General features: G+C 37.4%; 1 protein-coding gene across 1 annotated transcript in view; it reads left to right on the top strand.

Moving 5' to 3' along the window:
* ZCCHC7 (zinc finger CCHC-type containing 7) overlaps window positions 1-21,381 on the top strand; it is a 248,749-nt gene that overhangs the window by 179,313 nt on the left and 48,055 nt on the right. The window contains exons 3-5 of the mRNA XM_077756064.1: window positions 16,707-16,750; window positions 17,931-18,056; window positions 18,986-19,156. Of these exons, the coding sequence (XP_077612190.1) occupies window positions 16,707-16,750; window positions 17,931-18,056; window positions 18,986-19,156 (341 nt within the window). The remainder of the gene's footprint in view (window positions 1-16,706; window positions 16,751-17,930; window positions 18,057-18,985; window positions 19,157-21,381) is intronic.

The raw sequence follows: 21,381 nt of genomic DNA, 5'->3' as shown, positions 1-21,381 counted from the left end.
AGAGAGAGGGAGACACAGAACCCGAAACAGGCTCCAGGCTCTGAGCTGCCAACACAGAGCCCAATGTAGGGTTCAAACACTCAAGCCATGAGATCATAACCTGAGCCAAAGTCGGACATCCAACCAACTGAGCCACCCAGGTGCTGCTGTAGTGTCTAGACTTTAATGATGTGATTAACTTTTTTTTTTTTTTTTTTACAAATAGTTTATTGTCAAATTAGTTTCCACATAACACTCAGTGCTCATCCCCAAAGTGCCCTCCTCCATGCCCATCCCCCCCTCCCCCCCACATCCATCAGTCCTCAGTTTTTGTCAGCATTCAAGAGTCTGTCATGGTTTGCCTCTCTCCCTTTCCCCCACCATTTCCGCCCTTCTTCTCCCCCTTGTTCCTCCGTCAAGTTCCTCCTAATCCTCCTATACGTGCAAACATATATTTGTCCTTCTCTGCCTGACTTATTTTAACTTGGTCTTTTAAGTCTCAGAGTATGATTTTGTTCAGAGGATATTATACATGAGTTTTCTTGAACTTAAGAATTGATGAATGGACAGTATATCTTAAATATAAAAAAGGAAATAGGATAGTCTGCCTGGGTGGCTCAGTAGGTTAAGCATCCGACTCTTGATGTTGGCTCAGGTCATGATCTCGAGGTTTGTGAGGTCAAGCCCCACGTTGCACTCCATGCTGACAGCATGGAGCCTACTTAGGATTCTTTCTCCCTCTCTCTCTACCCCTCCCCTGTTTGCAAGCACACACTCTCACTCTCATAAATTTAAAAAAAAAATTTTTTTTAAGGAAATAAGGTATTCTCATCTAGATAGTCATTCAACAGGAAATTCTTTACCACATAGTATTTTATGATGAGAATCTGTACCACCCTGCTTTGATAAAAGGATGTGTGACTGGATGCTTTCATATTTTATGATATTTGTATACCAAAATTTGCTTGATATGGTTTGTTTCAAGTGGACAGTCACTGAAGGCAAATGTGTATGCAGAGGTGACTAGAAGGAAATAGATGATACAGAAGTGAAAAAAAAAAACCCTAATGGATTGAATTTGTGTTTATAAATTGAAAAGTAAAAATTTTTTGCAACTATGGAGCAAAGAAGAGATGTGTTTGAGATTTGGCTTAGTATTTACAAACCGGATGTGTGCCAAGTGCATAGATGATTATCTCTTTATTTCCCTGTCAATTACTTGTGAGATGACTTAAATTATTAAATGGGTCCACTGGACCCTGATGACTGGTGAGAACTGTTATCATCAGCAGGTACATAATGAATAGGCACTGCTCTGATCCTGAAGATATCAAGAGGACCTTTTAGAGAGACAAAGTGCTAGTGGCTAGCATGGTAGTAAAAATGTTTTTCAGCCCCACTAATTGAAACAACTAGACTGGTATTAAGTACAGCACAATTAAAGCATTGTACAAGAAAGGAAACAATATACTGACCACTACATAGTCATGAGTATTGCCTTACCTGAGAAAAAGGATGGAGGAAGAAGAAATGCAGATAGGATGTTAAAAGTAAATCCTTTTTTTTCTTTATCAGGAATTTAGGGAGGCACCTGGGTGGCTTAGTAGGTTAAGCGTCTGACTTCAGCTCAGGTCATGATCTTACAGTTTGAGGGTTCGAGCGTCACGGCAAGCTCTCTGCTCTGACAGTGCGAGCTTGCTTCAGATTCTCTGTATCCTTTTCTCTGTGCCCCTTCTCCCCCTCCCAAAAATAAATAAACATTTTTTTAAAGAAAGAATTTAGATACTAATGTTTAAAATAGATTAAACCCTGGGCCGCCTGGGTGGCTCAGTCAGTTAAGCATCTGGGTCTTGGTTTCTGCTCAGATCATGATCTTGCTGTTCGTGAGTTTGAGCTGTCAGCACAGAGCCTGCTTGGGATTCTCTGTCTCCCTCTCTCTCTCAAAATAAACATTTAAAAATAATAATAAAATTGATAAGCCCATTAAGTCACAGAAAGAACATTATTTAGAAGTATCCAAATGAAGACCAAAAGAAATAGCCAAAGATTCAAAAGGGGTTGCCTCTGGCGAAGTGTGAGCTGGAATAGGGAAGAAAGAGCTGCTGTTTTTTTTCTTATATTCTTTTTTAGTAGTAGAGTTTTTAAACCTTAAGCATCTAACTGGGTTTTGGCTCAGGTCATGATCTTACAGTTTGTGAGATTGAGCCCTGCTTGGGATTCTCTCCCTCTCTCTTTGACCCTCCCCTGCTTTATCTCTCTCTCAAAATAAGTAAATAAACTAAAAATTTGTTTCTAATTAACGGTAAAATATAGAAGTACACATTTAAAGAAAATCTAACTGGTATGTTTCAAATGAAGTTGAAGGTACAAGGACACCTCCTAGATCTGAGGTGATGAACAAACCATCATGACTGGAGGGAAACCAGAATATTGGCTTAGACTTTTTTTTTTTTTAATGTTTATTTATTTATTTTTAGAGAGAGCACAAGCAGGGGGAGAGGCAGAGAGAGAAAATCCCAGGCAGGCTCTGCACTAGTTGTGCAGAGCCCGACACAGGGCTTGATCTCATGCACTGTGAGATCATGACCTGAGCTGAAACCAAGAGTCAGACACTTAACTGACTGAGCACCAATAGGCACCTCTATTGGCTTAGACATTTTAAAGAGAAATAACATAGAATTATAAGACCTGGCTTATTTGGATAATGGGAGTGAAGCATTGGGTTAAGATGAAAATAAGTCTATGTTTTGAGCCTTTAATAACAACAGGGAAGAAAGTGTTTCATTTGGAGCTGTGAAGGTGAGTTTTTCTTTGGATATATTATGTTTGCAATGACTGTATAATCATTTGTGATATATCCTGTAAACAGTTATAAATGTAAGCCTGGATATATTTGGTCTTAAGGTTTAGAGAGAGATTTGAAGAAAATATGACCCCCCCCCCCAAAATAATAAAAATGAATTGTTTTGGAGGGACTTGTTTTATTTACCAAGGAGGGAGTGAACCAAGAACCAGATGTTGAATAAAATGTCTATGCTTACACACAAAGTTAGTGATAAGTAAAGAAAATGAAAAAAAGATGTAGGAAGGAGACGAGGAAGTGTAAAATAAAATTAGAAGGATGACTGAAACACATAGATTCCAGATTATTATTACTATATTTTACCAGCAAGGAGATACCAAATTTACATAGCCTTCCAATTTTCTCTAGAAACCTACAATATCTTTTTTAAAGTAGCCTCTTGATTGAATTTAAATGTGTTTTATACGTTCTTGTCATTTTACAGAGCTTTCAAGTGTCCATCATATATTTTCCCTTTTGCTTTTTGGAGGGGAGCATGAAAGTGGAATATCTTTAAAAGAAGAAAAACAGCTCCCATAATCCTACCTAAAATCAATCCCATAATTGACTGTTTCTGTTGATAATTTTTCCTTTTCTGTTCTTGTAATTTAGTTTGAGAGCTATCAGTTTTTGTTTTTTAATATAATCATTTATTTATTTATTTTGAGAGGGAATACACAAGCAGGGGAGGGGCAGAAAGAGAGGGAGAGAGAATTCCAAGCAGGCTGCACACTCAGCACAGAGCCCAACATGGGACTCCATCCCACAAACTGAGATCATGACCTGAGCTGATATCAAGAGTCAGACGTTTAACTGACTGAGCCACCCAGGTGCCCCAATTTGAGAGGTTTTTATTTTTAAATAAAGATTTCTTAACCAGGTGGTTCATTGACAGATTGTTTTGGAAAGAATTGGGGGATGAGAAAGAACTCTCTGTTTGTGGTTGTATCTGTGTGTCTCTTCGGAGAGAATACAAAAGCCTTTAAAATGTGACAGATAACTTTACAAGAGCTCTGTATAACCCTGTGCTAAGCACCTGTATTTATTTCCTCTTTCTTCTTCCTCCTCTACCTCTAAAAAAAGAAGAGTCAAATCCCCGTTTATCGTTTATACACATTTAAAAATACAGATTGCTTCTGGTAAATTTAATATGATTTAAAATAAGAGGAACAATTTGATGCCTAACTTGCAAATTGTTCTACTAAAATTTGTTTTATTTAAACTATTGCCAGTTATACACTGCAAGATTTTAATGACTTAAAATGGTTTTGTGACCAGTGTCAAATAGAATGGTATAAATAAGAGAAAAACCAAGACAGAAATAAAGAGCAGTTTGAGAAGAATGCAAGTGAATAAAGCAGCTCACCCCTCAGGGGATTTGCATGTGGCATTGTGTGCATTTCAAAAGTTTCCGTTGAAATAACAGATGCTGCTGATGAAGTTGGGAATAGTAACTTCATTTGTGGCTGGTTCAGTTGCTTATCCGAAGTGAGAAGATCCCCGGGGAAAATCTGGTAGAGTGGAGTTAGGCTCAGGAAAGGATAGGACATAAATATCTGGCAGCTTCATCTTTGTAATCTTTAATCCATGCACACTGGCCTAGGTACAGGTATGATTATCTTTAAATGTCCAGTTATCTTATGTTTCATGTGGACCCTGTGTCTACCAAGTGGTTTTCATTCAATGACAGTGATTTTTAAAAATATTTTTTGGTTCCCGGGCACCTGGGTGGCTCAGTCGATTGAGCTTCAGACTTTGGCTCATGATCTCGCAATTCATGGGTTTGAGCCCTGCATCAGGCTCTGTGGTAACAGCTCAGAGCCTGGACCCTGCTTCAGATTCTGTGTCTCTTTCACTCTCTACCCCTCCCCCACTCAGCGTTCTGTCTATCTCTCTCTAAAATAAACATTTAAAAACATTTCTTTTAATTTAAAAATTAAAAAATATTTTTTAGTTCATTTAGAATTTCCAAGTCTTTTTCTAAGCCATAGAGAATTGTCTTATTAAACTAGCATATGTACCGTGACAATCCATGAAATTGTCTATTGGCTTATTTGACCCCAGTTCAGAACAGTGTTTACTCAGACAAGTGTACATATTAATGTTTCCTTTTTTTAATTCTTTTTGACTTTTTCTTTTAAATTGTTTTTTCTAACGTAATTCAAAGTATGCAGAGTTTGTGCCAATAACTGGATAGATGTCCGTAGGGAAATTACGATGTGGTGAGGGAAGTAAAATATTTATTAGTATAGCTGTTAACACATAGTTTAGAAGTACTTAATAGCCTAAGAGATGAGAAATAAGATGCTTTTAGGGAGGGAAAAAATACTTCTAGAGTAAAATCAAAAGAGGAAATGTTATTTAAGTAATTCAGTAAACCTGAGTACCTATAACTAAATGATCATTCTTTGGTTTGGAAGATACAAAGATCGAAATGACATGATTAGGGGCGCCTGGGTGGCTGTCTGTTAAGCATCCGACTTTGGCTCAAGTCATGATCCCACCATTCGTGAGTTCGAGCCCCGCATTGGACTCTGTGCTGACAGCTCAAAACCTGGAGCCTGATTCAGATTCTGGGTCTTCATCTCTCTCAGTCCCTCCCTGACTCACACTCTGTCTCTCTCAAAAATAAACAAACATTAAAAATAATAATAATAAAAGAAATGGCTTGATTAAAGTCTAGGATGTTACATAGTTGAGAGTGATTATCTTTGCTTTTGAAGGGTTATCAGGGAAGAGGTCAGTGGAGGAGGTAACACGTGATTAGGAATTGGAAGACCAAGTCCCAGTTCCAAGTTATGAAGGCGGGGGTGGCTTGTGTTCTAGGGAACACACAGATAGGCATAGTTGCAGAGAACAACAGGACACATTAAGGCACTTCTTAAGCATAGCTGAAGCACTGTGATCAGGAAGGTGAAGCCAGAGAAACAGAGAAGGGCCAAATCATAGAAGGCATTGTGTAGCATACAAAGGAGTTTTACATTCATCCTGTAGGGGTCATGGACCATTCCAGGCAGAAGGTATTCATATTTCCATTTTAGAAGCATTCCATTCATGGTGTATGTGATGTCAAATCATTGTGTTATACACCTGAAGCTAATGTAAAAAAATAAAACATTCCGCTAACAATGCAGTGGAAAATGATCTGTGATACTAGAGATAGTCAGAAGTTATTTTAATAATCTAGCTGAGAAACTGTCTATGGGCCAGTATAATAGTATTAAGGCTGTTATGGAGAGAGAACTTACAGGATTTGGTGAGTCATTATATGAAAGGTGAGAGGGAAGAGTTGAAGTTTTTTATATGGAAAATAGACTTATACAGGTTACTGGGATAGAAGATATAAGGAGGACAAGTGGGAGCTTCTGTCTGTTTTTAATAGAATTGCAAGGAAGGGGGAGAAAATGAATTCTTTTTTAATGGTTATGAGTGTGAGTTGACTGTGAGATGTCTAGTCTAGATGTCCCATTGATCAGGAACTCCAGAAAAGATCTGGCCTAGAGATGCAGATCTGAGAGTTCCCTCCATGGATAAGTATGACATAAGCTGAGACTAAGAATGTAGAATGAGGAGAAGGAGGGCAAAGAGTGGAGCACACCAAGTAACCCATGACAGAAAAGGAAACTGTGAAGAGGGATAAGAACTAGGAAAGTATTTTGTTATATCAGCCGGGAGAATTATAAATGCTCGCAGGGGTCAGGTGAGGGAGAACTGCCGAATATTACCCATTGGCTATGAGGAGCTGAGCCTTTAAAGGACATTTAGAATTTGTAGTCATTGAAAATTGGACTGGGTTACGTGAAAAACTGGGCAAAGAGGGAGACAATGTTGGAGCTCAAGGGAATAAAATGAGCAAAAGTACAGAGGACAGAGCAGTGGGAGTGTTAATTAACCAACAGTAGCATTTTTTAGTTTAAGATATTAGGTATGTATAAAGGAGTGTGGGCAATAAATTTAGAAATGTAATATTTTTCATCTGTCTTTAATGCTGAAGCTGCCAAATTATTTACCCTCAAGTTACCTGGTAGAAGGATTATTCACTGCCTTCTGTGCTTTTCTTTGTTTTCTTGACCACTTCACTGTGTTTTAGGGTAGTGAATGCCATCTCTGGTAAGTCAGAGTTTTGTCTGTATCCTGCAAGTGAAAGGATACTGAGAAGGCCCAAAATCTTGGTTCCTTAGGCACTGCAGGTAGACAACAACCATTGTCTTTTTTCCCCAGTCACTGATTGTGAGCTGTCTACACTCACAGGTTATTTGGGAAGAAAACAATTGCCAAAGGACTTAATGTACTTAGAATTATAAGGAAGGCCATCTTGGTGGTAGAGTCATCATAAGTTAATTGCTCATTAGTAGAATTTGGTGTTCCTTGTTAAATAACTGACTCTCCAAATAATAGGAGATTTTTTTATCTTTAAAATTTGATTAGTCATCTTTCTGTTTTAAAAAAATGAAATTATCATGGTCATTTACTTAGCACAGTAGTTTTTTTTAGATTATTTAGCCCAGAGATGCACATCCTACTTCACTACGTGGTGAATTCCTTGAGGGCAAGCACCACATCTTAGTCATGTTTCTGTCTCCTAGACGGTCTTTTCCAGCGAGAGATATTCAGTAAATATTTGCTGAAAATTAACTTGACACTAAATTAAATGAAAACATTTTACACGTTGCGGAAAGTTGCATTTACATACTTTTTTAAGTAAGTGCTGCGTTCAGTGTGGGACTTGAACCCACTACCCTACAATCAAGAATCATGTGCTGTATTAACTGAGCCAGCCAAGTGTGCCCCACATTTACATTCTTAGATAATTCTTAGTGGTGAGAAAATAAGTTTTTATATCTGATTTGCTGAATATTCAAATCGCGCCCATTGTATGCTAAGAAAATCATACATACAACCTTTTCACTAAAATTTAATGAGATTTATAATTTTAGATGTTAGAAATTAGGATATCTAGAAAATATAAGGCATCTGTGACTTCCTTATAAGAAGGAGCTGTAGGGTATTAGGCTCAGGAAATGATTCTTCTTAGACCCTGGCACCTTCACTGCAAATAGCCAACCAGATGTGCTGAACCGAGTCCTTCTGTAATCTTTGGTGATCTTTAGAATACATTTTATGAACTCCTATTTTCTGTCAAATTATTCTAAAAGGTGGAGAGAACCGGCTCTATAATTGTCTGTGGCTGCTCTTAGCAAAAGAATGATCTTCAGCTTTCCCATCTGCCAGAATGTAGGCTAATGTAACTAAAGCAGAGCGGTACCTGGCTTTCCTCCTAAGAAATCCAATCCAGACTCTTCCTCCCATCCTTTGAAACCTTAATGCAGTCTTATGGGTAAATAGCTACATTAGCATAACATTTCACAGAAACCACCAGTTGCCAATTTTTGTAGAAAGCACACACATAAAAAGTGAATAATAAAAAAATAAATTTGAAAAGGGACACCTGGGTGGCCCATTTGGTTGAGGGTCTGCCTTCAGGTCAGGTTATGATGGAGCCCTGCGTCAAGCTCGCTGCTGTTGGTGTGGAGCCCACTTCAGATCCTCTGTCTCCCCTCCCCCACTCATTCTTGCTCTCTCTCTCTCTCAAAAATGAAACATTTTTTTAAAATAAATATTTGTCTAACAATAACATACAGAGTTCTAAGGATAAAATGTATATTTAAAACAATTTATAGACTCCGAATCACCATATAAATGTGAAAAAACATATGTTTATGTTTATAACCGTGAAGAAACAGAGAAAGAGAGTGCATGTGTAATTAGGATAGCAGAAGACTGGGGCCCCTGGGTGGTTCAGTTGGTTGGCTTCGGCCCAGGTCATGATCTTACAGTTCGTGGGTTCAAGCCCCGCATTGGGTTCTGTGCTGACAGCTCAGAGACTGGAGCCTGTCTTTGGATTTTGTGTCTCCCTCTCACTCTGACCCTCCCCTGCTCATGCTGCCTCTCTCTGTCTCAAAAATAAATAAAAATACATTGGAAAAGAATTTTTTAAAAAAAGCATAGCAGAAGAGTTCCAGAAATAGGAGAAAATGTGTAAAATATGTGTAAGGTTATGGGTTTACTTTGTTGTTTTGAATGTTATTTCAGAAGAGATGAAATATTCTGGTTGTTGCATGATGTCAGCAGAGAACACTGTATTACTTACTGTTTACTATCTCTCTCTTTAGCATCACCTATGGCAGAAAGAGGCCTGCTATGCTATTCCTTGGAGAGCTCGCACAGTAGAAAGTGAAGTTAAACCATATAAAAAGATCTTTTGGGGCACCTGGGTGGCTCATTCAGTTAAGCTGACTCTTAATTTTGGCTCAGGTCATGATCTCATGGTTCATGAGGTTGAGTCCTGCATCGGGCTCTGCACTGACAATACAGAGCCTACTTGAGATTCTATCTTTCTCTCTCTCTGGTCCTCCCCATCTTGTTTGTTCTCTCTCTCAATAAATAAATAAATAAATAAACTTAAAAAAAAAACAGGCCTATGAAAATTCTTAGGAAAGGAATTACCATACCCTTTTTCCAATCAAGCTGTATTGTTTGCTGTATCCTTTTACTTCTTCCATTCTGTTGCTTGTGCCATTCCTTTTTACTGGTGTCATCTTTCATCTCCATCTGTTAAAATACTACTTAAGACTTCTTTCAGCTACGTTATGTAAACTTATACCAGACTTTACCCCTTGACAAAAAATAATGAAATTAGCAGACACGGACTTTAGAACAGCTATTATAAATACACACAGATTTCAAGGGAAAGATGAATATAGACAACAAACAGTACTTCTGGACCGTGACTCATGAGAATATGGAAACAAATGAGATATACCCTATAATCAACCTAGATTTCTGCCTAGACACCTGAGTCATGGTGCCAAGAGAGGGAACCCAAGTGCAGCGTTGTAGCCTCACTAAGCTGAGAAGCAGAGTTCAAAGAGGAGGAGCTGTGGAGGGAGATAATTCCAGAAATCTGGGTAGAGTTACCCATGAATACCCTGTCTATGGACAGATTGGTCAAACTTCACTCGACTTGGGCAAAAGCCTACTGTCTATAAGCTGAACAATTCCCAGAACTTAACCTGAGTTCTTACTAGCCAAGGTGGAGGGGGAGTGTTGAATGCCTGCAACATTTAATAGAAACTGTAGAAGGTACATCTTTATTAAGTAAGACTAAATTAGCTCTATAGTAAAGGCTACTGTGAACCTACCCTAACAAAATTTTAAAAGTCTAATCTGGAATTTGCTTAACTACTTATCAAAACGGAGTTTAACATTTGAAAGTAAAAAAACAAAAATGAGACATTCAACAGTGTACCGTTTACAGTAACTAGCAAATGAGTTGGTGGCTCAGTCATTTGAGCATCCAACTCTTGATTTCATCTCAGGTCATGAGCTATGCATCCGGCTTCGTGCTGAGCCTGGGGCCTGCTTGGGATTCTCTCTGCCGCTCACCTTCCTGCACATGCTCTCTCTCTCAAAATAAATAAATAAACTTAAAAGAAAAATTCCTCCCTGCAAGTAAAATTCCTGGCCCACAACAGGGAAAACTGCAGCCTAGATGGCTTGTCTGGTGAATTCTATCAGATATGGAAGGAAGAAATAACACCAGTTCTACACAAACTCTTCCCAACTCTTATCAGGCCAATTTTACCCCAATATCAAAACCATACAAAGACATTATAAGAAAAGTATAATCAATATCCTTCATGAATACAGATGTAAAAATTCTTAATAAAATACTAACAAATTATGCAGTATATTGTAAAGCATAATATATCCTAGCCAAGTGGGGTTAATCCCAGAAAGAAGATTGGCTTGACATTTGAAAATGAATTACTATAATTCACCATATTAACAGAAAGAGGAAAAACCATGGGGCCATCCCAGTTAATGCAGAAAAGCATGTGATAAAATTTAAAACACATTCATATTAAAAACTGTCAGGAAAGTAGGAAAAGAAAAGAATTTACTTAACCTGTTACAAAAAATCTATGGCAAACAGTTTATTTAATTCAAAAAGACTGGAGATTTCCCCCTATTGGAATAAAACAAAGATTATCTTCTGTTACCACTTAATATTGAATATTATACCTAGAAGTCCTATATAATGCATTGAGCTAAGAAAAAGAAAAGGTATACAGATTAAAAAGAAGGTGATAAAATTCTTTATTCACAGGTGAAATGATAGTGTAGATAGAAAATTGGAAGGAGTTGGGACGCATGGGTGGCTCAGTTGGGTAAGTGTCCAACTCTTGATTTTGACTCAGGTCATGATCTCACGGTTCATGAGTTTGAGCTCTGCATCAGGCTCCATGCTGACAGCGTGGATCCTCCTTAGGATTCTTTCTTTCTCTACTCCCCTCTGCTCTCCCCCTCCTCAAAATAAATAAACATTTAAAGAAGAAAAAGGAAATTGGGAGCAATCTACAAAAAGCTTCTAGAATTTGCTAAATTCTAAGCTAAATTCACTTAGAATTTAAAAATCAGTATTTCTTTAAACTTGTAATCAGTAACTGAAAAATGAAATTTAAAAAAATAATTAAAAATTAATTTAAATTTTATTTAAAAAAACTTTTCAGTAGCAGAAAGAAACATGAAATATTCAGGCATAAGATTATATGTAAAACCTGTTCACAGAAACCCACAAAACATTGCTGAGAAAAAGAAGACCAAAGCAAATGAAGAGATAACATCATATTCATGTGTTAGAAGACTTGATATTATGAAAGTATCTTTCCAAGCTGATCTGTAGATGTAGCACAACATGAATCAAAATCCCATCAGGCTATTTTTGTAGAAATTGATATTCTAAAATGTATACAGAAATCAAGGATGCCTGGCTGGTTCAGTCAGTACAGCCTGTGACTCTTGATCTCAGGGTCCTGAGTTCAAGCCCCACATTTGCTGTAGAGCTCACTTTAAAAGAAAAAAATGCAAGTTAAATTTTATACAGAAATCAGAGTGACCTAGAATAACCAAAGCAATCTTGAAAAAGAATAAAAAGGTTGGAAAACTTATTCTACAGGATTTTAAGTTTTTGAAGTAAAGCTCTAGCATGGTATAACTATTGACCTATATAGCTCAGCGTAACATACTAGAACTTCTAGAAAGTGATCCACGTGTATATATATGGTCAATTGATTTTCAACAAAGTTGCTAAGGCTCTTCAATGAAGAAGGTGTATTTTTTCAACAAATGTTGCTGGAACGTATTCATATGGGGTGGATATTCGTATGGGAAGAAATAGATAGTGACTAATCATAAAAATCCAAAACTATAGAATTTTAGAAGGAAACATAAAAAGTACTTGGCTTTTGTAATCTTTCACAGGGAGATTTCTTTGGGCATAAAAACTATGAAGGGAAAGGTTGTCAGATATATTAGAAATTTTGCTTTTCTAAGAAAAGAACATTGCAAGTAAAATTCCTGGCCTACAACAGGGAAAACTCCAGCCTATTATTAAAAATAAGTGAAAAAGCAAGCCACACTGGGAGAAAATATTTGCAAACACATGTCTGATAACAGACTTGTATATAGAATATAAAAAGGACTCTTAATTTTTTTTAATGTTTTATTTATTTCTGAGAGAGAGAGACAGCACAAGCAGGGGAGGGTCAGAGAGAGGGGGAGATACAGAATCTGAAGCAGGCTCCAGGCTCTGAGCTAGCTGTTAACACAGAGCCCGACGCAGGGCTCGAACCCACGAACTGTGAGATCATGACCTAAGCCAAAGTCGGACGCTCAACTGACTGAGCCACCCAGGCGCCCCTACTCTTAAAATTCAATCAAGAGACAATCTCCTTCACCCCCCCTCAAGAAAAAAAAAAAGAAAAGAAAAAGAAAAACAATTTAAAAACAAGCTAAGAGGCCTGTGGGTGACTTAGTCCATTGAGCATCAGGCTCTTGATTTCAGCTCAGGTCATGATCCCAGGGTCATGGGATCAAGCCCACATTGGGCTCCATACTAAGCATGGAGCCTACTTAAGATCCTCTCTCGCTCTCGCTCTCGCTCTCCCCCCCCCTTCTGTCCCTCTCTCCCATTCTCTCTCTCAAAAAAAAAAAGTTTGAAAACAAGCTAAAAATTTGAACAGTTTTTGAAGGAAAATATATGAATGGCAAATAAATACATGAAAAAATGCTTAGCATTATTAGTTATCAGAAGAATGCCCACTGAAATCCTAATGCATTGCTACTTCACACACATTTGAAGGCTAAAATTTAAAAAAAAAAAAAAATTCAGGTGTTGGCAAGATTACAAAACTATGGAATTCTCATTTATTGCTGATGGGAATATTACATGACACAACCACTTTGGAAAAATGTGCTCATTTTATATAAGGTAAAGATACACTTAACCACATCCAATAATTCTACTCCTAGGTATTTTCCCAAGGGAAATGAAAACAAATGTCAATTAAAAAGATTTTTCCTGGAATGTTTATTGCTGCTTTATCATTGCTCAAAACTGGAAACAACTGAAGTGTTATCAGGAGATGAGCAGCTAAAGAAATTGTTATATCCACACGCTGGAATACTGCTGAGCCATAAGAAGGAAACAAAATGCTACTGCTACCCAGCAACATAGATGAATCTCACAAATGCTCAGAGTGAAAGAAGCCAAATACAGAATGATACATAATATAGGTTTCTATTTATATGCAGTCCTAGAACAGGCAAAGCAAATCTATGGTGACAGAAAGCAAATCAGTGGTTGCCTGGGGTGGAGGTGGGGGGAGATCAACTGCAAATATGCACCAGGTAACATTTTGGGATGGTGGAAATGTGCTACATTTGATTGTTGTGGTGGTTACACAGGTGTGTTATACCTTTTGTCGAAATACATCATACTGTATTTTTTACACAAGTATATTTTTTATATGTAAATTATACCACAGTAAAGGTTTTTTCATGGTAAAGCCTCTGTGACTTTTTTTCCTCTTTTCCCCCCAAATTCAGACATTGTCTATTCTTCCTATAATTATACTGTAGAAGTTTGCCTGGTCCTTTCTTCCATTTGACTCCTTTACTAAGTTATAAGCTCTTACTCTTCTTTGTTTACCCTATAGCACCTTGCTCAGTATGACCTTTCAGCATATGTTTGTTGAACTGAGTTGATTTATTGCAAAGAAAGAGTTACCAGCTATTGCTTTGATTACAATTCTGAAGTCTGAAAAGAATCACAGCCCCAGATATTGGCAAGATAAGGCTATAAGGCAGCTAAGAGTTAATATTAGGCGTCTTTAGTGTGGTCTTAATTTTACACTTTAAGGCAATCCCATTGCTTGGCATTGGCTGGTGAACACAGGGAAGATGAGTGCGTCTAGGGCCCATGGAAGTTATCTTTAAGGGAAGACACCCTGTGCCAGTTGCAAAGGCCTGGAGGACAATGTAGTTGATTTTAATAATGAATGAAACTTAGTGCTAGACAGTACCATGGACACCATTTAATCCAACCCATTATTATAGAGGCCCAGTGAAGGTTAATAACCTGCCCAGTGCCACACAGAAAATAAGAGGTAGACTTAAGACTGGAACCCAGGTTTCTGCCAAGTCCCATACCAGGAATTTAATAGGAGAATTGGCTGTCTGTGGAAGTTCTAATGAGTTGCCATTAGACAAAGCTTCCATTAGTTTGGGATTTAGAGTTAAGAAGTAAACAGGATAGATAAAAGAGAAAAGGCAGGAGTCAGCTGTTATTCCCAGTATGCATCCAAAACTGGAACCATAGGTAGCGCCAAGAGTTGGCTCATGCATTCCTGGCGATGTCTTTGTTAATTTACACTGAGAAGTCTGATTTCATCTGTAATTGAAACTGTTTTGTGTACTTGTTGATCAGTTGTCTACAGTAAGAATATACTATAGCTTATAAAGGAGTTAGTACACAACCTAGAATATTGTTGAATTCCACAGGAATGTTGAAACAATCTGAAAGTTCATTTATTTTTTTGAAAGAAAAGAGAAAGAGAGCAAGCAAGGGAGGGGCAGAGAGAGAGGGGGAAGGAGAATACCAAGCAGGCTCCGCGCTGTCAACATGGAGCCCGACACAGGGCTCAATCCCACAAACTGTGAGATCAGCGAGATCATGACCTGAGCCAAAATCAAGAGCCTGATGCCTAACTGACTGAACCATCGAGATGCCTCAAAGCCACCCAAATGGAGTCTGGTCTCTCTCAGACTTTCCCTTTTTTCACTATTCTCTGTCCCAGTATAAATGTACTCGGAATTGGGAGTGATAACAGTTGCTATTTTGCATCTCACTGATTTTAGATTTTATTTTTTTAAGACCGTATTAAATCAGGCTTTTAATTAAAATGATTTTTAGTGGCCATTTTGAGTTTTAAAGATGAAGGACATTGAGATACAAAAGGCAGCTTTGAAAGTTACAGCAAAGCATGCCTCTTAGATGGATCTTTTGAATGAAAGAATGACGTTGTGGACGGTGGTGATGAAGGAAGAGAGGCTGCTGCTGTTTAATGTATGCTCCACTCTCAGTATATGGATGCAGCCTCCAAATTTTACAAAGGAAATAATCATCAGCACAGCATCTCTGCTCTCCTGTGGCTTGGTCTTTTTGTAAAGCAGCCTTTCCGTCTTCTTAGTAAAAGTATTTTATTTTAAAATGTATCTCTAGACACTTACTCCTGGTAAGCCTGGGGAAATGTAGATTATTTCATGTCTACTCAAAATTCCTTTCAAAGAAAAGAGTCCAGCTTGATTTGTGTTTTTGAGATAGAGAAGAGGAATAGATAGGAGGAAGGCAAGATAGGAGGAAGGAAGAAATCTTAACTTTGCTTCAGGGAGAGAAAAAAAATCGTTCAGTCCTTTGTTGATACCTTAGCTTCTTCTGCATTAGTCATATGTCCCTTCCTCCATGGTCATAAGTAGACCAAAGGAATAGCAGCCATTTGCAAATTTGTAAAGGGACAGGGCAAAGAGAAGAAAACAGCTGATAAAGAAAAATGTAGGGCTTCCGAACCCCCTAGGTTTTTACAGTTGTATTTTTAGATTCATCACCGGTTTCTGGGTATTTGGCCTCCTTGTTTGTTGTTTTATTTCACTGTGTTGGATGTTATAAAATACAGTGCTAAATATCTGGCCCCAATAATGAGTCCAGTTTTTTAAACTGTTACTACCAACATCAACTACAATGGGAATCTAGTAGACACAGTTGGTGCTGATATTGGAAGGAAAAATCTTTCCTCTGCCTACCTGAGTCTAAATGGTAGGGGCCTGCGAATTAACGGCTGATAGATTAACAGATGTATGGGAGCACTCAGTACTGAGCAACTCAATTCAGTTGCCAGAGGTAAAGGTTTGTTTACCAGCTTCCACAATCACAAGTATTTAGGGCTTGATGATGAAAGGTTTTGATGATGCTAATTTTTACAACTTGGGTTTTTTGGAATGCCCTAGAAGCCAAGGTCAGTCACTTCCCTGACTAGAGACTCTGGGTTCGGGCGAGGGTGGTGCTATGCAGCTGACTTTCATAAAGCTCTGCTTTAGTCAGATAAGGGAAGTTTAGATAAGATTTCTTTCTGCATCTGCTGTTGGGTTTTGGTTTTTTTCACTGATTTCTTTTAGTATTTGTTTATAACTTGAGGGTTCATGTATCTCATCTGGTTTTCACAGTTTTTAGGAAGGTGGGACAAATATTCTTATTCCCATGAATCTTGCCCATGAGAAAACTGAGGTTAAGAGAGGCTAAGTATTTGTTCAGATACACACAAGTAATAATGGAGCCAAGTTAAAAGGGTAAGGTATTCACATTTCTCACTACATGTTTGTAGTGATTTTCAGTACTAACCAATTTCAGTACTAACAAATTGAATAATGTCAATCTATAAGCGCTTTTAAGGGGTCAAGGTTGAGTAACATTTTATTTGTTTTGTAGGAGAAGATGGCGTAAATTGGTTCATCAGTGACAAAGACACTGAGGTAAAATCAAATTGTTTTTCAAAGTTATGACTCACAGATTAATAATTTCCTTTGATTTGAAATTTCCTTTCATTTCATTATGATGATTTAATAAACTTTTTAGAGATCGGAGTGGTTTGAGTATGTGGTAAGAAAAAGTTTGATTGTAGTATGTGGTGATTGAATTTTTCAGAAGTGTGGTTCAGCCTTGATTTTTGTCAGTCTGTTAATTGCCATAGTGATTTAGTTCCATTTCCCTTCTGTTTCTTCTGCCATGGTGGGTCTTCTCAGGCCATATTGCCTGGTACCTCTAAAGATCAACACCGGAAATAACTGCCTCTTCAGTGTAAGGAAATGGTTAGTCTATATTTAGCATGTGGCAGGTGTTTGTCTTTGTCAATTATTAGCCTTAATTGTGACAGATGGTTAGAAAAGAGAATAATTTTACAAATTGAAAAAAAGAAGTTTTAAGAGATAATTAGTTTTTGTCTACTTGGGGCTTACCTGGTCAATCCAGCAGAATAACAAGTACAAGATGATGCATTTTTACGTATTCCCCTTTAGATATTCCATGTGCTATGTTTTGCTAATATTCTCTTGCAAGACACCAGATTTTGGCTAGAATATGGGAGAGCTGGGATTGGGTTATTATAGGCAGAATAGGTCTTAAAAGGACTCTATTGGAAAGAATTATCCATTTTCTCTTAGAAATTATAATCCAGTTTATAGGCAGTAAGCCTGGACTGTTCATGAGAAAGAATATATTCAGTAGTGATAGGCTTTTATACTTTATAAAGGACAAAAATAATTTTTTAAAAATCCCCCCAAATAAAATGTTAATAAGCGAGCTTCTCAGCCCAAAAAATATGGTATCGTTCATATATAGAAATCAGCGATATCTTTGACTCTGAATGCCACCAGAATGTCTGAATGATGCATGTCAGTGCCCCTACTAGACCTGAACTCTAAGTAGAGAACAGTACAGAAGAAATGGAACCATATGGAGAAGTATAAAAGAGTGAGATGAGGGACAGACACGAAGTAGAGTTGTCTGCATGGCAACCCCTTTTGAGTTTCTCTTATTTCTTTTAAGAACACAAAAGTTCCCTGTTGCTGGTTCTAGATTAAACAGAGAATGGCTCTTAATTCTTTTGAGCAGAGTAAAATATGTTTTTTTTAATTATTGATTTTGTTTCCTTAGGCCCAGATAGTTAACAATAGATCGTCTGGAAGATGGACCCACCGATACTATTCAGCCAACAAAAATGTTACCTGTAGAAATTGTGACAAATGTGGCCATTTATCAAAAAACTGCCCCTTTCCACAAGTATGTGAAATACATGTTTCTTTCCACATTGTTACTTTACAGTATTAAGAATGGACCCCTATAACCTTAGAAGTCAAATCTTGTGTTAATATATTTGTGAATTTCAGGTTACATTTTCATGTAGGTGATACCCTGGAACAATAGCAGAGAAGGAACAATGAAGTTAGAGTCAGAAAAACATGGAATCAACTTTAGCTTTCCATTAGTAGTTGCACAAGCTTAGGCAAATCATTTCACCCTCTGTGCCTCTGTTTTCTTGTTTATAAAATGAGGATTCTTGAGGATCAGAGGATTCCTGAGACCCCTCTAACTTCTAAACCTTCGACAGCTTGTTTCATTGTGGGATGACTTTTATTGTTAGAAAAGTAGCATTTTAAGCATTTATAAATGTTTATTGTTGTAAATTGTGTTAGACACACCAGCCTTTGAAACAACACAGAACTAAAGTTCTTGGTTGTTCCCTGACATATAATAAGCTCTTAAGAAACATTCCTTCCATTATGCCTTCTTCCAAATGACTGTCTTTCAGAGATTTGAGACAGCTCCTATGTTTCCTCTTTGTCTTTGGTTCTCCAGGCAAAACAGCCTCTTTCAGTATTTGTTCCCCCTGTGACTTAGCTTCCAGATCCTCATCATCCTGCTTTCCCTCAGACACAATCCACTTTGTCAGTGTTCCCACAAGACGAGGCCTAAGAAGTAGATGCCAGTTGATACTACGTGCACAGTAAGCCTTTTTGGCAATCGTAGAATACGCATAGCTTGTGTGAAAGCTCTGACTTCAGACATTTTGTTTGATTTTACAGTTATGCTCAAGATGTGGGGTCTCAAATTGTAAATCACTTTTTATGGAATTATACAGAAAAGGAAAAGTTAATCATCTATTTGAGACTGAACTATTTTGCTAAAGAGGCTTTCTGTTTGCCACATAGAAAGTCCGCCCTTGCTGCCTCTGCTCCGAGAGAGGACACCTCCAGTATGCCTGTCCGGCCCGCTTTTGCTTAGGCTGTTGTTTGCCGATGTCTTCCACTCACCGATGTGTTGAGAGACCTTCCTGGAGAAAACGATGTGACCGATGTGGTATGATAGGCCACTATGCTGATGTGAGTACCCTGCATAGAACTAATTTTCAAGGCTTTGGGGGCAGTGTACCAATTTGTAACTATCAGTCAGCTTACCTAAAAGGATGTTTATTCTGTTCTAATTCTGTTCTAATATGTGTGTAATGATAGCCATGTCCCTTTGGCTACCGACCATCTAAAGCAGTGCTCTAACAGGGATCCTACTGAATGGTTCATCAGGAGGCAGCATCAGCAAATATTGTAAACCCTGCTTGCCCCCTCTGCTTAATGTGCTTGCCAAGTAAAGGTTGAAATAAAAGAGGTATGTAATAAATAACATGTAAGATTTATGTGCCTGTTTCTGCATAGTTAGAGGAAAACATATACCCACTTAGCAGTTGTATACAAAGGTCTATCTATGTGAAGCCTGGCTCGATGCTGCTTATTGATGGTTCTTGCTGATATAATAGTCTTAAGCTAGAAGGACAAAATCACCCGTACTGTAGATCTGCTTATCTTAGTTCTTTCTTTAGATTTAAAAAAAAAAAAAAAAAAGTAATTTAAAAGACATTCAGTTACTTGTAGCATGTTAGATTTTAGCACATTGTTATTTTGGAAATCATTTTGCATCATTTGGTGTTAGGCACAATTTCAAAGACCAGAGGGGCTGTACAAGTTAATATATTTTTTTAAAGTAAAGATCTTTTCCTATTAATTTGTATTTCCCAACGACATGATACAAAGCCACAAGCATTTTTCTAATTTTATTTATATTGGAGTGTTCTATAACCTTTTGCTAAAAAAAGTAATATGGCTTTCTATTAAGATGAATTTCAGATTTAAACACACTAGAAGATGAATGGTATATATGTTTCTCATGTAAATGTATCAATTATTGATCATAATTTTCAAGTGTCTTTTTAAACAAAAACAGGGTCACTATCCCATACGTTGTCCTACAGCTTATATTTTTTTCTGCTTAATTCCTTATGAATGCATCTCTGTATTAACTCATAAAGATCTACCTTTCTAATGGTTAATTTTTATTCCACTGTATGGATGTACCAGTTTACCCAGCCATTTCTCTACCAATATATCTAAATTTATAGTTACAATGCATTTTTTTAAGCAAACAGTGCTATAGTAAATATCTGTGTGTGTGTGTGTGTGTGTGTGTGTGTGTGTAAGAGATTTCATTAAATCATATTCTGAGTGGGATACTATAATTAAAGGATATGTTACATTTATATCTGGATAAATATTGTCAAATTACTCTTCCAAAAGATGGTACCAGTTGGGGGCACCTGGCTGGCTCAGTCAATAGAGCATCCAGCTCTTGATCTCAGGGTTATAAATTCAAGCCCTGCATTCAGTGTAGAGATTACTTAAACATAAAATCTTTTTTAAAAAGTAATTAAATTAAATAAAAGGTGGTACCGGTGTATCACCTGCCAGATGTATTTAAGAGTGCTGTCAACACTATTATCAGTCTTTTAAAATTTTGGCTAATCAGATAAGGAAAAAATGATATCTTATTGTTTTTATTTGTATTTCTTAGGCCACTAATGATGTTGAATATGATCTCAAGATGAAGTGTGGACATAGAAGTTATTTCATTCTAGGGGTGCCTGGGTGGCTCACTTGGTTAAGTATCCAACTCTTGGTTTTGGCTCAGGTCATGATCTCATGGTTCATGAGTTAGAGTCCCACATCTGGCTTAGTGCTGACAGTGTGGAACCTGCTTGGGATTCTCTCTTTCCCTCTCTCTCTGCCCCTCTCCTGCTCGTGCTCTGTTTCTCTCAAAATAAATAAGTAAAAACTTTTTAAAATATTAAGAAGAAGTAGTAGTAGTAGTAGTAGTAGTAGTAGTAGTAGTAGTAGTAGTAGTAGTTGTTATTTCATTCTAAAGCAGCTTAAAGCGAGGCCACCAGCTGGCTCAGGTGATGGAGCATATGACTCTTGATCTCGGGGTTGTGAGTTTGAGCCCCATGCTGGGTGTAGAGATTACTTAAAAAATAAAATATTTTTTTAAAAGTAGCTTAAACTTACTTTTTAATATTTACTAAGTCTTAAAAATAAAAATCCTAAGTTGACTTAGTTTTATACTTCAGTTCTCTACATTACGTTCTCAATTATAATTTTTTTAGCCAGATTTTCTAGTTTGGCAGTTACAGTTAATAGCATATTTCTTTACTCTTTTTTTCTAATAAGCTCTTACAAATATGGTCTTATTTGCCTGTGATAACAGAAGGGTCTCAGACATTATC

The sequence above is a fragment of the Crocuta crocuta genome, unplaced genomic scaffold (assembly GCF_008692635.1).
Source record: "Crocuta crocuta isolate KB4526 unplaced genomic scaffold, BGI_CrCroc_1.0 scaffold431, whole genome shotgun sequence".
NCBI classification, from domain to species: Eukaryota; Metazoa; Chordata; class Mammalia; order Carnivora; family Hyaenidae; genus Crocuta; species Crocuta crocuta.
The sequence above is the reverse complement of the archived record's forward strand: the minus strand, read 5'-3'. Positions and strand labels throughout refer to the sequence as shown.